The sequence below is a fragment of the Haliaeetus albicilla genome, chromosome 2 (assembly GCF_947461875.1).
Source record: "Haliaeetus albicilla chromosome 2, bHalAlb1.1, whole genome shotgun sequence".
NCBI classification, from domain to species: domain Eukaryota; kingdom Metazoa; phylum Chordata; class Aves; order Accipitriformes; family Accipitridae; genus Haliaeetus; species Haliaeetus albicilla.
Window position 1 is genome coordinate 22,301,804 of NC_091484.1, and position 13,732 is coordinate 22,315,535.

General features: G+C 40.8%; 1 protein-coding gene across 2 annotated transcripts in view; it reads right to left on the reverse strand.

Moving 5' to 3' along the window:
* Nucleotides 1–1,369: 1,369 nt before the first annotated feature.
* Nucleotides 1,370–13,732, reverse strand: part of STAC (SH3 and cysteine rich domain) — a 74,004-nt gene continuing 61,641 nt past the window's right edge. For both annotated transcript variants that reach the window (XM_069809706.1, XM_069809715.1), the window contains exons 9-11: nucleotides 12,430–12,481; nucleotides 12,167–12,304; nucleotides 1,370–3,940 (exon numbers count right to left, since the gene is read on the reverse strand). In XM_069809706.1, coding sequence (XP_069665807.1) covers nucleotides 3,842–3,940; nucleotides 12,167–12,304; nucleotides 12,430–12,481 — 289 coding nt within the window. In that variant the 3' untranslated portion in view covers nucleotides 1,370–3,841. The remainder of the gene's footprint in view (nucleotides 3,941–12,166; nucleotides 12,305–12,429; nucleotides 12,482–13,732) is intronic.

The following is a 13,732-nucleotide window of genomic DNA, read 5'->3' on the forward strand; positions in this document are numbered from 1 at the left end:
TCAAGGATTCTTTTTACTGTGGATTTAAATGGGACAAGATTGATATGTCTTGCTGCATTTATTCAGTGTCCTTTAGGAAAAGAAAGATGTAATTTGAGTGTTCAATAAATCAGTATTGTCTGCACATATTTAAAATAAATGAGTTGGGTTCCTTTTCCAAAGACATCTGTCTAGTGCCATTTTAGACAACATACATGGTCTCCGGTGGCCTCTTTAGAAGGTGACGGCTCTTCCAAATCTCTAATGTCACGGCCTGCTGGCCATGTGCACGTTCCTCTGATGGCACTGAGAGCTGTATTTAGTCAATTGCATCTCAACAAATACAAAAAAAGGCCTGGAAGCAATGCTAAAGATACACAATGTTTGTAGGAGTGTCTTCTTTCCCCTGGGGCAATGAGTCCACAGCTGATGGTGCACTGCAGCATCTGTCTCCAAAGTAAGTCACTGAGTCAAAATGGCCAAGTGTAGAGAAACATGGTAATAAACTGAGATACTGTGTTATTTACAGACAGGAGGAGATCATGATTCAGGCAGCTTATCCTCCGCTCACGTTGATCAACTGTTCCTAGCACTTATGAAAATATTCTGTAGCCAGTTTTATGCTGTGATGAGATGTTGAATGGCTTAAAATACATTCTGATCTGCCAGAAACAAATGTTCAGGATGGCCCCACCACAAAACTTCACTCCGAGTTTACACATGCTACATACGTTGCAGAAGAACTACTTTAGAAATGGTTTGCTAAATGTGGCAAATGCAAGCGCTGTAGATTTTAAATGGAAATGCTCAGTAACATCTGTTGCTGATAGGTTTAGTGAATGTTCTTGAAGGTGGATAACTGAAAATGATACAGTCTGATGCAAAGAAGCCAAGAAATATACACTTCTATTCTCCTTCCAACCATCGCATAGTCTTTATTAGGCAGAATATTAAATTAAATCTGAACAGCATTTATCTCCTAGAATTCAATTTTTCTGAGCATACGTCAGATAAGTCCATTCCATCTTCTGTCTGACTTTTAACTGCTTGCTAATACAGTATCTCTTGTGAACTACATATGGTAGGAAAAAGATGATGGGATACTTGTCTGGATTCAGTGTAAGGCATCCAAAATAAAACTGAGGAAAAAGACCTTAATTCAGCAAAGTGCTTCAGCTTTAAGCATGCAAATAGCCAATGAATCACATGCTTAAAGTAAGATTCATATATGTGCTTCTTGCTAAATTAGGCATAAATTATATCTACACATCAAACAACAACAAAAGCCCAGTAAAAAGGCAAAACAAAAAAAACACAAAGAAAAGATAACCATGAAAGCTTTGGTTCAGAAGCAATGCTCTCAGATATAATACAGTCCACATAAGGTCTGTTTTGTTTTACTCAGTCACTTTATTATTTATTGCTCAGTATCAAAAGGAATAAAACTGACACTGATTAAAGGCCATTGTGAGTTGTAGGTAATACTCATATAATTCTTTGTATATGTGATGCACATTGTAGGGATAAATTGAAATCATAGAAGACTAAAATAGGAGGGAATCACAGTATGATGCAATCATGTAAACAACAGCACATATGTGGAGATTAATACAGATGTCCTTTTTCCACTTGACAGGCCTGATCAAAAGTAGCAAATATTTTAATTCTAACAAACACTTGAGTTTTTCATTTGAATGGGTGAATAAAAAAAAAAAAATCTTATAAAGTGGAGTGGATTAATATGCCTCTACTGCTCTTCCTCTTGATCTTTAAGGCTTATCAGAATCCTCTGTTGTCCCACTGAGTTTATTGGTTACGTAGGAAAATGAGCTGAGCAGATATTCATCGTTGAACTGAAAAAAACCCCCATTTATAAATTGCTGATATTCCCACAGCAGATATGAAATCAGATACTTCTGATCAGACAGGAGGACATTAATAATTGGTATAGACCACTTATGTTATGAAGGACCATGTTTCAGCAGTTGACACCCCTGCAACTTCCTCCTCTGCAATTAAATGATACGTAAAAGAGCTGCAAAATGTGTCTCTCAGAGGTTGAAGCCTGAGCTGCTCTGTGAACTTCTGGTCATGTGTAGAGTTGCACTGGATTTCATAAGGCTTTGAGTCAGGTCAGCTATTCAAATAGGACAACCCAACTATTGAGACCTGGGCAGTGCAACGCAGACTCAAACTGCCTCAGTATATGAAAGCAGATCTGGTAGCTTGTTTTTTAGAAATAGTGTCACCTTTGCAAAGGCCTATACTAGCCTGGCAGCAAGTGAATTTCTTCTTGCAGTATAGGATTTAGGACATCAATTTGGGGTTAATCGCAGTAAAGACTGGCATTCAGTCTCAAGCTGGTCAAATAAGGCATGAATTCAGCAGGGAGCTTTGGGATAGGACTTAATCTCTACGTCATAATACGTGGTAAGCTGTCTAAGTGTATTTGGTGCAATTACATCCAATTAAATACTTGGAAATTAGGTTCCCTGTCTTTAAACATCATAAGGCCCCTGCTCTACAACAGGATTGGCACTGGCTGACTGGTATAATTTAGTCAAGATCCACAGGTCCCACAGACTGTGCTCCAGGTACCAAAAAGTTCATATGCCCAAAACATGATTGAAGATGGAGGCTTACATGGACAAAACAGAGCTATTTGCACAGTCTCACTAGGATGGAGAAGGTTTACAGGATGCTCATGGTGGGTTATGTCAAGGAGGAATTCATGTCAATGTATTTACTGCTGAATCTGCAAAACTTCTATTTTGTAAATGAAGAAGACGCCTTTGGTGTGTGAACACAATGCTAAGACACTCAGAGCCTTTCTGTCACAAGTTCTGGATTTTGATAATCACAGACTTCACTTCTGTGTGCAGTCTGTTCTTTCCTAGCATTTTCAGTCTTCCGGGGGTTAGTTAACTGTTTTATTTTTTTATAAATAGGATTAATATATAAAATCTTTTAAGTGCAATAAACACAGGAAAATATAAAACGTTTCCAGCCTGTGGCTCTCTCCCAGCATTTCGTCCATTTTCTGTATCACCAGAGAAAGGTGTAGGAAATACAGAGGGACACTTCCAAACAGGCTTGTGAATCAGAGGACCGGCTATTTTTGTGAGCTATAAGAGCAGCCATCACACCCAACATATGCTGAGATCTTTTGTTCATATATAGAGAAAACAAAGGACAGACAAATTCGCTACTCTTTCATATGGGAAGATTGCACAGAAAGAGAAAGCTGCCAACTTCCAGGGCACAGTGCATTTCTTGAACTGATGTTCACGTAGTGTCTCCAGACTGCTTTGTTATGAGACTAAACACCAGGATTAAACGCTTAAACTGATCGGTTGATACTGGGGACAAAACTGTAGAACCACAGCCACACTTTACTACAAGCATTGGACTGTAGTATGAGGACAGTTTGAATGGTATTCTCCCCCCCCCCCAAATACACACTTCAAGCAAGAAAGCAGTCCAACAGTTTTCTAAGACACAAGAACAGGACGCGAGTTTAGACCTTCAGAACAAGCTGTCTGTCTCCATCAGGGTTGTAACAGCCATCTTGCACCAGAAATCAGCCCAGACTTTTTTTTTTCCTTACCTTATTCCTGTTAGTAACCAAGGACCTCTCATTTCCCTAGCAGTTTCTGACTATATTTTCTTTCAAACATTCCACTTTTCTTATTTCTTAGTGTTGCTGTGGCAGTCTAAATGTCTTTTTCTTCTTGTAGTTGCAGTTTTCTCACTATTTCCCTGAACATCTGCAAGACAGCCCATCTGGGTTGACACAGTGTGAGATGAGGCAGACAGGCATTGCCAACAAAGGGCTCCTACTGCAGCAAGTGGGCTGTTGGAATCAGATGTTTTCTAAGACGTCTATGGGGACAAAGCCTTTCTTCTTCCCGCTGTATACTTTGATAAAGCCATCGTGTTCCTTTTCAGAAGTCACACAAATCTGAATGCAAAGAAGGTATGAAAATAATAAACTCTTTGCCATGATCAAAGCGACAAATTATTCCAGGCTATTTATCAGGTGAGTTAGGCATCCCACTAGTTACTTCTATAACTAGAACAATCCCTTTTAGACTCTGACTGCTTTGATAAGAAACTCAGAGCCATATATTCAGAGAGCTATCTTTCCCCTGCCTCCCTGAAGTGCCACATATACATGAGCGACATTAAAATCATTAAGAACTTTGTGGTGGATCAAAGATTTTGAAACTTGAATTATGAATTCAGCCTACTGTAATGATTGTGATTTAGTTGTCTGTGTATGAGAGGAATGGGTATTTCAGATCATGAGCTAGCTAGCTCCCTCAATGGCTGGTGGTGAAAAGGAACCATGATGCCAAGGTGGGTCACTTGTAGCAGCTGATCTGAGTGCAAGCATATTCTCTTTTGCATGTTGAAGGAGCCAACGTACTTCTCAGATGAGCAGTGGGTTATGTTATTTACTCAGCCCTTGCAGCTACAGATGCCTGTTTTGGATACCAAAGTATGTGATCCGAATCCAGCTCTGCAAGCGTGTTTGCATAACATCTACTCCAAATGGAGACAGTTGTGGTGAAACCATATGGTCTTTACAATAGCACAAATATTACATTGTGGTAAAGGTTTGCATTTCATGAAGACCTTTGTGATCTCACGTATTTCCACTTTAGGGCCCTTCCTGAGACACTTCTGGTAATGGCTGAGCCATTTGAAAGCCTAGTGGCACAAGTACTTCAGACTGGGCACTTGAGCACAGAGCCACCCAAAATAAAGAATTGTTTTCAAACATCTGTGGCAAAGAACAATATAGTTCCTACTAATCAAACATGGTTAAAAAATAGCCAGAAAACTGATGGTCCTGTTGAGACCAACTCAGTGATTTCTTATGATGTCAGTGCCAGGTCTTTAAAGCCCTCTGTCTGGACTAACACTCACAAAGGCTCTGTCTGATAGGTATTTACAGCATTTAATTACAATAATTCAGAAGGCATGAAATGAACAAAAATGTCTCTAAAGTGTTGCTGGCTAAATCCATTTCAGTATGACTGTTACGGATTGTATGGTGACACCTAAATACCACGTCTGAATTCTGGGCCAGCTTGTCCTCCTGTTGTTACATACATAAAATTACTAGCAACACTGATGCTCCCAGGGAGAAATGAAAGGTCAGAAGAAGGAGGTGAAGCTGCTTCATATTTGCCACCTCCAGTATTTGGAAATGGTCAGGTGCATCTCTGTACCTGTAAACAAAGGTTTGGAAAGCAAATCGACTCATTAATTTTCTTACTTAAGCTACCTTCTTAATACTAACTGAATTGGATCCCTGGGGCAGAATGACTGAGCACACCAACAGAGGTGACATACAATTAAAAAAAAAAGTATTGTTGTTTGGGCTAAACCACATGGAAAGCATGGGAGAGTTATGGAATTGATGCCATTTAGCTTAGGTTCTGTTGCAAAACAGCCAAGCTCATTTGTATCTTGAATCCCTAGCAGAGCAGCTGCTCCCTCTGCAGTCACATTACCATTCGAAGCAGAGAGGTGTAAAGCACATGTACACAGAAATGTGTTTCTGACTACTGCTAAGTGTTGGTCTGTGGCTCTGAGAAAGACTATGGAAACTTCAATGATGAGGGCAAAAGCCTGCAGAGAAGCATGAGACTAAGGATGGCCAAGCATGGCAGAGTATCCAAGAGTGGGAAAGAGCATCTTGGCTGAGAGATGCCCCTTCTTGGTTGATCCCTGCTGTTGTGTGGGAAAATGAGCCTCTGCAGCTTCTCCATAACTACACCTGGCTGGTTAAAAGGAACGCCTGATTCCATCACTGTGCTTTCCTCCTAACTAGCGATGTCTGCAACACCTCTAGCTTTTTGCATGGGCCAAAGAGTCCCCAAAATAGTCAGATCTCCAGAAGTGACCTCCAGCAGGTCTGCATTGCTCACTAGCCATGCTGCATTTCTTGCTTAACCTCTGGTGCTGTGCAGAACATATTGCAAGAACAGAGTTGCTTTTCCCTGATGTCTTGTACTGTCAGCAGAATGATTTGTGGACAAAAGAAAAATACTGAGCTTTCTGAACACTGATTTTCTTTATCTTTGGAGTGAAAAAGGATGGCAGATTTGGTCATTTTTTAGAGGTTTTTTTTGGTTTTTTTGGCAGCTACTCAGGCTGGCATGTTCTGGGGGGAAGGCTGCTGGCCTGACAAGGTAAGTGAGCCACTGAGCAGCCACTCCCCAGTGAATTTGGTAGCAACACAAATGGAAACAAACACTTAGTTTATTTTTTTACCTGCACCCTGGCTCAAGAGGTTAGTAGTGGAGTAAGCCACAGGATAAGAAACCACATCTCAGGCTATTTCTCAGTCATCAAGTGATGTCAGAACTAGCTGAAAGCAGGATCTAATATTATAAAGTCACTCCCCCATTCTTTCATCTCATTTTGTTTAAAAAAAACCCAAACCACTAGAAACAAAACAAACAACTGTTAGGCTGTTGTCCGAACTTGTCAACATCTGCCCTGAGGATTTTTTTGTCCATCAGTTAGCCCTGAGCAGATGGGGGAGATGAGCAATTAGGAAATGATCCTTTAAGCTGCACAGTCATTAATACTCTCCTGTTCTTCTAAGTCCTGTGCTTTGAATCTGGGCTCAAGTGGCAAATTCTCTTTGTCCGGGAGTAATTTTGGACTTGCTATAATTTTCTGCAGCTGTCTTTTGCTTATCTTTTCTCTCCCATATATTTAACCCATCTGTCAGCCACAGACTGTCTCTGATGAAAGTAGGAATTTGGTTATGAGGACAGGACAGTTTAAAGAGCTGTCCTGGAGCCCGCAGACAGTGCCAGGTCAAGAGGTCTGAAAGCTCAAGTCTTCTGTTTGTCTGTAAGAATGACAGCACAGGGACACTGTGAGTTTCCACATCTGCTGCTGCCTGTGCACTGGAGTTCTTGCCTATGTGAGCTTTGTAGATGGAAATGGTAAGTAGTTCAGTTTTCACACCCATTCAGCCATCATGCAAATGATGATGACACATTTTATATCAGCTGTTTCATTAGCTTTTGGACTAAGAACACCAGCTTGTTTCACCTATGGCATTCTTCAGGGTTTTAAAGATGACCTGGACTAAACTGGATGCATAATGGGCTGTGCCCATGTTTTAGACTCTTGCAAGATTGTGTGCCATTCAGTATCTCTGAATGAATGTGGACACCCATCCCTGTTCAGCAAGACTGACATCAATGAAAATCAGAGATAGCTGGAAAAAGACCCTTTTTCCCTTAAGCCTAGCTGTGAAGTGCAGTGGTTATAGTTGGCGAGGACATGAAGAACTGCAACATCACTTTCTGTGCTGGGTTTGTGTTTTAAGTGATTCAGCCTGAATGCATAAGTCACCGTGACGCAACTGATTTTCAAAGGCAGCTGAGTCATGCTCTTAGAAGTTCAGTATCCCAGGATGAAAAATGTGGGGACAAAAAGTAATTCCTAGGCAGTGAAGAGAAAAGCCAGGTAGCAACAAAGCATCCAGACTAATCAGAAGAAGACCAAAGAGAGGTGGATCCCCCAGGGCTGGAGACCTGGACTGCAATCCTGCCTTGTTGAGCCTAGCCTCATGAATATGTTTAAACCCATTCCTAGACTCTCCTGGAGCGGCTAGATCATATCTGCACATACCTGCTAATGTACATGTGCCTAAAAGTGACTCTTTCTGAAATTTGTGTGACTGGGGTGTTGGGGTAGGAGAGAAGTTTGTCCCCTGTGCTGTGGTGCCAAGGGGACAGCAAGGCTGACAGCTCTGGTTCGGAAGTTGTGGCCATCACAACAGCAGTGGGCTATTTGCAGTCACTGCAGAAGCTGGCTGGGAGATGCTTTTGGTAACAGGGCTAGTTTGTATCAGTGACATTTATAAAAAACCTCCATCGCAAAATGGATCTGTTGCACTGACCTTTGTGTAAACTCACAGTCCACATCTGGAACAGGCAGAGAATTTCTGATTAGCAGTCTTGTTACCAATGTCATGGCTTGGGGTCATCTCTATTGCACAAGATCACTTGTGCAATTTAAAATCAATTATGTTATTTAATCACAAAAAAAACAGCTCTCAAGTGGTTTGAATTAATGTGACTGAAGACGTCAGAGAGGCAGTCAGTGAAGGGTGTGAGTAGGTTTTTTTTAAAAGAGATTATTTCCTTTTTAAAAGAGATTATTTCCTTTATTTAAGTAAGTAGGATGTTATAAAAGGAGTAAAAACAGACATTCAAACAATAGATTGTTATGACTTCTTTAAAAATAAGGATGACCAAAAATGTTAGAGGCTTTTTAAGACATGCTTTTTCAAACATTGATGATATATTAGATACAGTGACTTTTTGTTTTGTGAAAAGAGGTCAAATCAGAGCCTGTAGTCATGCAAAGGAAGCATTTGTATAATGAATTTGTGGTAATGAACTCGGGTAGGCTAAAGCAGAAGTTACAGGCTGGAGAAAACTTTATTTATCCAAGTAATGGTACAATCAATCATAGTTGGAAATTATGCAGCCAGTATTGTGTGTGAGACAGCTTAAAAGAGTGGAAAGCCCCAGAAATTGGCTGGTTTTTTTTCTTCACTCTTAATAATCTTGCTTTACTGATGTCAGAGTCTATGTCTGCCTCCCTTTCACAGATTCCTGACTGAGCCCTGTGGTACCCAGTCATCTTCTGAATTGGATTCAGGACCCACAAATCTGTCAGTGAACCCTAAACTCCAAGATATTGATGTCTCTGAAGCAGTACAATTTTTCTCCTCCAGGCTGGGTTTCATATTTCATAATGAAATTTTCAAGGGATCCTTTGTGAAGACTAGCTCGTGCATGTTGCTTAAGATGGGTGAGCAAACTGTGTTGTTTGTCCCTCAGTCCTCTCCTTGAGTATTGGCTTTGCCAGAAAGGTTTGCATGAAGCTGAAGCTCAAAATATTATTCCCAGGGCATGAAACTGTCAAGCAATTCCAGAGAAAGCCTCACCCACTGTGCTTCAAACTTTGAAAATGTCTCTGCTTGCCTGAAATGGCTTTTCTTAAGGTAGTCATGTGGCTTTGTTGATGTGAATATATTGCCTTTTGCCTTACAAGAATAGACTCTCTACCTGGGAACATTCATATAAGGCACAAAGGAGATAGAGACCTGCAGTATAAACCATGGATGGTATCAAGCAATATAATGAAAATTCATATTAATGTCATTGGATAAGTTTTTCTGTTGGCATATCATCCTTGCCTTTGTTGTCAGAATGGCTCTGGACTCTTGTTAGACCCCGTAGAATTTGAGCCAGTGAATTAACAGTATAAAATTGAGACAATTTGCTATACTATAGTCACAAGAATTTATTAGACCAGTTAATGAGTTTATCTAGCTAAAGTGAGACTTGACAGGAATTGGTAGCAATGAATAATCTCCCTTTCTTCCTAATCTGGAGCAAGCCAGTGCTTTGCACATCGTACATATATTGCACTCACAGCACTCTGGACACTGTGCCCAGAGACAGCTAAAATGGCTGTTTACATCCCATAGAAATCCCCAAATAGAGAAAAAAAAAAAGAAAAAAAAAAAGAAAAAAAAAGAATTCTGCCAAACTTTTCCCTGAAGTCCCATTCAGATTACTTTTTTCCTTTTTATGCCTTCCCTATTGCACTGCCCTCTCTGCTTCACATAGAAAACAACGGGGAAATAAAAGACAAAAAATAAGAGAAATGGCTGAATAAAGAAGAAAGAAAATTTGCCTTTGGAAATATAAAATGAAAAATTCCCAATAACAATTAAAATGTTTTTCACGATAAGAGTTTTTCCACAGTGAAGGCAAAGTTGTTCTGTTAAAAAAAAGACAAAAAATTGTGTCATTCAGATAGAGGTTTCCATGGCAGGCACACGTCCCACAGGCTATGTTTGGGAGAACTTGTGCTCCTGTCCCCATGCTGCCACTACACATTGGCCCTGTGCATGCTGCCAGCTCTCCCTGGGGGCTATTATGGGGGGCTCAAACCCTGTATGGAGGGACAGCAGGAAGCAGATGAGCATCCATGGCCTTGTTGTGACTGTCCTGCCTGGAAATTACTCAAAATGGCTTTGAAGCTACTTGAATGTCTCCTTTTTTGCATAATTTGTGGGAGGGTGGAGTGGGATCTGTTGGGTCTGCTCCTTTCCTCTCATGTCTCTGCATCCATGTGTTTGTTCAGTCTGATCTCTGCCCCCTGTTTTACGCCAAATATTTCTTTCTTTCTTCCTCTGAAGCCTCTCCCATGTGCAGTGAGGACCCAACAGCATCCACATTCAACCTCAGCATTTGCATGGGTTTGAGATAGAGCTGAATAAGTTTGCTAAAAAAAGAGGAAGTAGTAGACAGATGGGATGGATTCATCCCTTTCTTTACCTCCTGCCCTACCAGAGACGACGATGCGCCCCTGACTGTGAAGTCCTTTGTGAGCCTGTTATGAAACAGGGACAATAGGAAGTCATTGTGTTTAGATGAAGTTGTTTGGACACTGGGTTTGTGAGAAATGAGACAAGAAACTAGGCCCTCACTGTTTGCAGCAGCAGCCACACTAACAGAGAGGATCTGGTGTGCCCACTGGTGGGAAGGGACTCAGACCTTGACCATTCCCTCATGCTGCCATGCCATATTCCCACACTACCGTTTCCCCAAGCTTTGCCCTTGTGTATTGCTTATTCTAGAGCACAACAGGTGCAAAACCTCTCATTCTGCTTTGGTAATATTTTTTTCCCTCTGTGGGAACATATAGAAACAATCAAAAGAGGTGCTGGGTAGAAAAAATTTAAGCACTTTCTCTCTTTCCAGCAACTTCAGGGGTGCCCAATGTACTATGTGCACAGGGGCATTTAAAATATATTCTGGTCAGTGTATTGCTGTGCCTTCCTTAGAAAGCTGTGTGTACCCAAGGATTGTTAGCACTTGTATGTTTTGCTGTGCCACAAGACAGCAGCAGCAAAGGTATAAGTTAATCTTACCCACCTGCGGAGTGAAGTGTTACAGAAGTTCTGCATGGAAATATCTATGGCCCTGAAGTCCACCCTGATGCTAACTTCTGCTCTACTTTATTAAAATCAATGGCTGTCCAGGCACTGTAAGGCAAACAGTTCCTGGTGATGTGACATCAATTGCCAAAGGAAAGGAAATACCTAATGAGGTGGAAGGTACAGTGAGAAAAATCTAGCTTTCTATTTCATCCAGGCATCAGAGAACTCGAGCTGTGCGCCACCCTTAGTCAGCCATCCTCCTATTTACATGAGCTTATGGCCAAACCTGGCTGTCCCTTAATGCAGGTTTTAAACCATATTCTTCTCTCACTTCACCCCAGCAAGCATTTATAGCAGCATCACAAGACTTGACACTTGGCTGTATTAAACATCTGGTAAGAATTGTGTTAAAAATCACATTTAAAATCAGATCAAAGAAAAACCTCATAATGGTGGCCAAGGCTTTTGCCTAGTGAACCCACCTGAAGGACACAAAGTAGAAGGAGCTGCTGAAAGTACACCATGGTGAATGGACCCTGTGAGTCCTCACTGTACATGGTGTACTTTAAGTTACAGCAGCACTTCTAGTTTAGCATAAATTACAGCCTGTAGAGAGGGTGTGTAAGTGGTGACACAAGCAATTAATGATTAAAGATACTTTGCAACTTGTGAACAAGAGTTAAATTTAAGATTTACAGGTTGGTTTGGTGCTACCTTAACTCTATTCCTCCCGAAGCCAAAACAATGAGCTCTGTTTAGATCTTTAGGTAAGTTAAGGTGTGGGGAGGGAGCCACTGTCTTTTACTACATTAGCTCTAATAATGAGGAGAAAAACAGATCATTTTTCAGGCACACAAAGTCTACCTCTAAGATGGTGTGTTCTTCAAGCTGTCCCTCTGAAGTCAGTAGAAGTGTGCATTTTATGTAAAGTATATTTATGAATGTCTCTGAGACTGAAAATTTAGGCTACGTTAGGCAGGGAGTATGCATTTGCACAAGGCCAACACTGCTCTTAACTGGCTACTAGACACTATTACCGTACAAATAATAAATCTTGTAGTAAAATTGCAGTGAACAGCATCTGCCTGTGCTCATCTTGCACAACTTTCCCTCCAATCATTGGTCAGACCACTGACCAAGTCCAGACATTGCTCAAGTCCAGTGGGGATCCAGCCCAGGGGAACTTACCTGGTTCTCTTTCAGAGTTATCTGTCCCTGTTCCTTGCAGCCAATGAATGTCCTGATGCACCTGTAAATCTTCTCATCATGTTGCACTCTTTGAACAAAGTTAGCAGGAAAAAATCCAGTTCTATCATCAATTTTCCCCTGTGGAGAAAACACATTGATAGAAGAAGATTGTTAACACTAGTAACTTTAATACAAGTTCAGTATTGAAAATAACATATTTTTCTCTTTGGAAAGAAAACAGATATAAAATAATTAGCACATACCTTCCACCAGTCTTCATTGGAGTCTTCCAGAAGAGTGATCATATCCCCTGGCCTGTAATTAGAAGAGGAATAGTAGTTAAGATGACTTCTAATTGTTATGCTGCATCAGCAATTCCACAGCAATTCCACAATTACCTTCTAACAGGAAGGTGCTCCTTTCTTGGTCATTTTATCTGAGCATTTGCTGCAGGTAGACTCAATGAGGCAGCAAGGTTTTCTTCAATCATACATGGTAATGTGGAAAGAAAGTCTCTATTGGGGCTAGACCTTTATTTTGAGACAACAACTGCAAACTGGAATTTTTGCTTCCTGTTTAATAAGAAACTGTTTAAAATACAGTCCCTATTTGTTACAGGCATTATCTTGTTACTTCAAGACATTTCACATTGTTGGGACACACCACTTTATCATCTGTGTTTTCAAGCTGTGATTGCAGAAGGAAGGCAGCAGGAAAATAGTTCTATTTAACTGACAAAGGCAATTAGTCAGCAGGGATATAATTCTGCCCAAGAATGTCTTTTTGATTTGAATGGGACATATTTACCTTTATAATGTGTGGTGCAAGGTTGTAATTGCTAAGTATCAGCATCCAGCTGACTAGTTCCAAAGCAGAGCTAGGAGAATAATTTGGCTGGAAATGCTAATAGCAAAATGTGCTAAGCTGATTTTGTGCAGGTAGTTGAACAGTTATTTGACCTCCTTCCCCCCATTGGTGGCACTTCATCAACGTTATTATGTAATTACAATAGCGCCGCGTTGTAGAAAGTAAGCGGCAGCCCATTTCCAAATGGATTAACCTCAGAAAGCTCTGTCTGCTTGATAACAGGCATTTCTTTGATCTTAATAAAATTAATGGTTGACCCCTAATTATTCAGCTTTCCTTGCATTCCCTGTTAGGTTCACTGTATTGTTGAGGTATCAGCACAAGAGCTTGCAAATGCATCTGGAGCATATAATGGATAATGGGTCCAATTTAATGGGCTTTTTCAGAGCACGCATAGAAGATGTGGACCTGTCCAGGATGCAGCTAGAGGTAGGGACAGTGGTGGGCTTCTTTGGTCCACTTTCCAAGTGGTTATCATTACTGCTGACAACTGGAGAAACAGGCATCTGGTCTTCTAACACTACTCAATCTGAACCGGAGTTTTCCAGCTTTCACAGAAAGGCGTTATCAATAGGGCAACAGGGTAAGATTTTCCTCAAGCCCTCCTCAGGAAGCTGTTCCAACGTGTTTGGAATAATTAAATGTTGCTGAGGTGAGAAAGGAGGCTAGAGAAAAAAGACAACTTAGTATCCTGGTGGT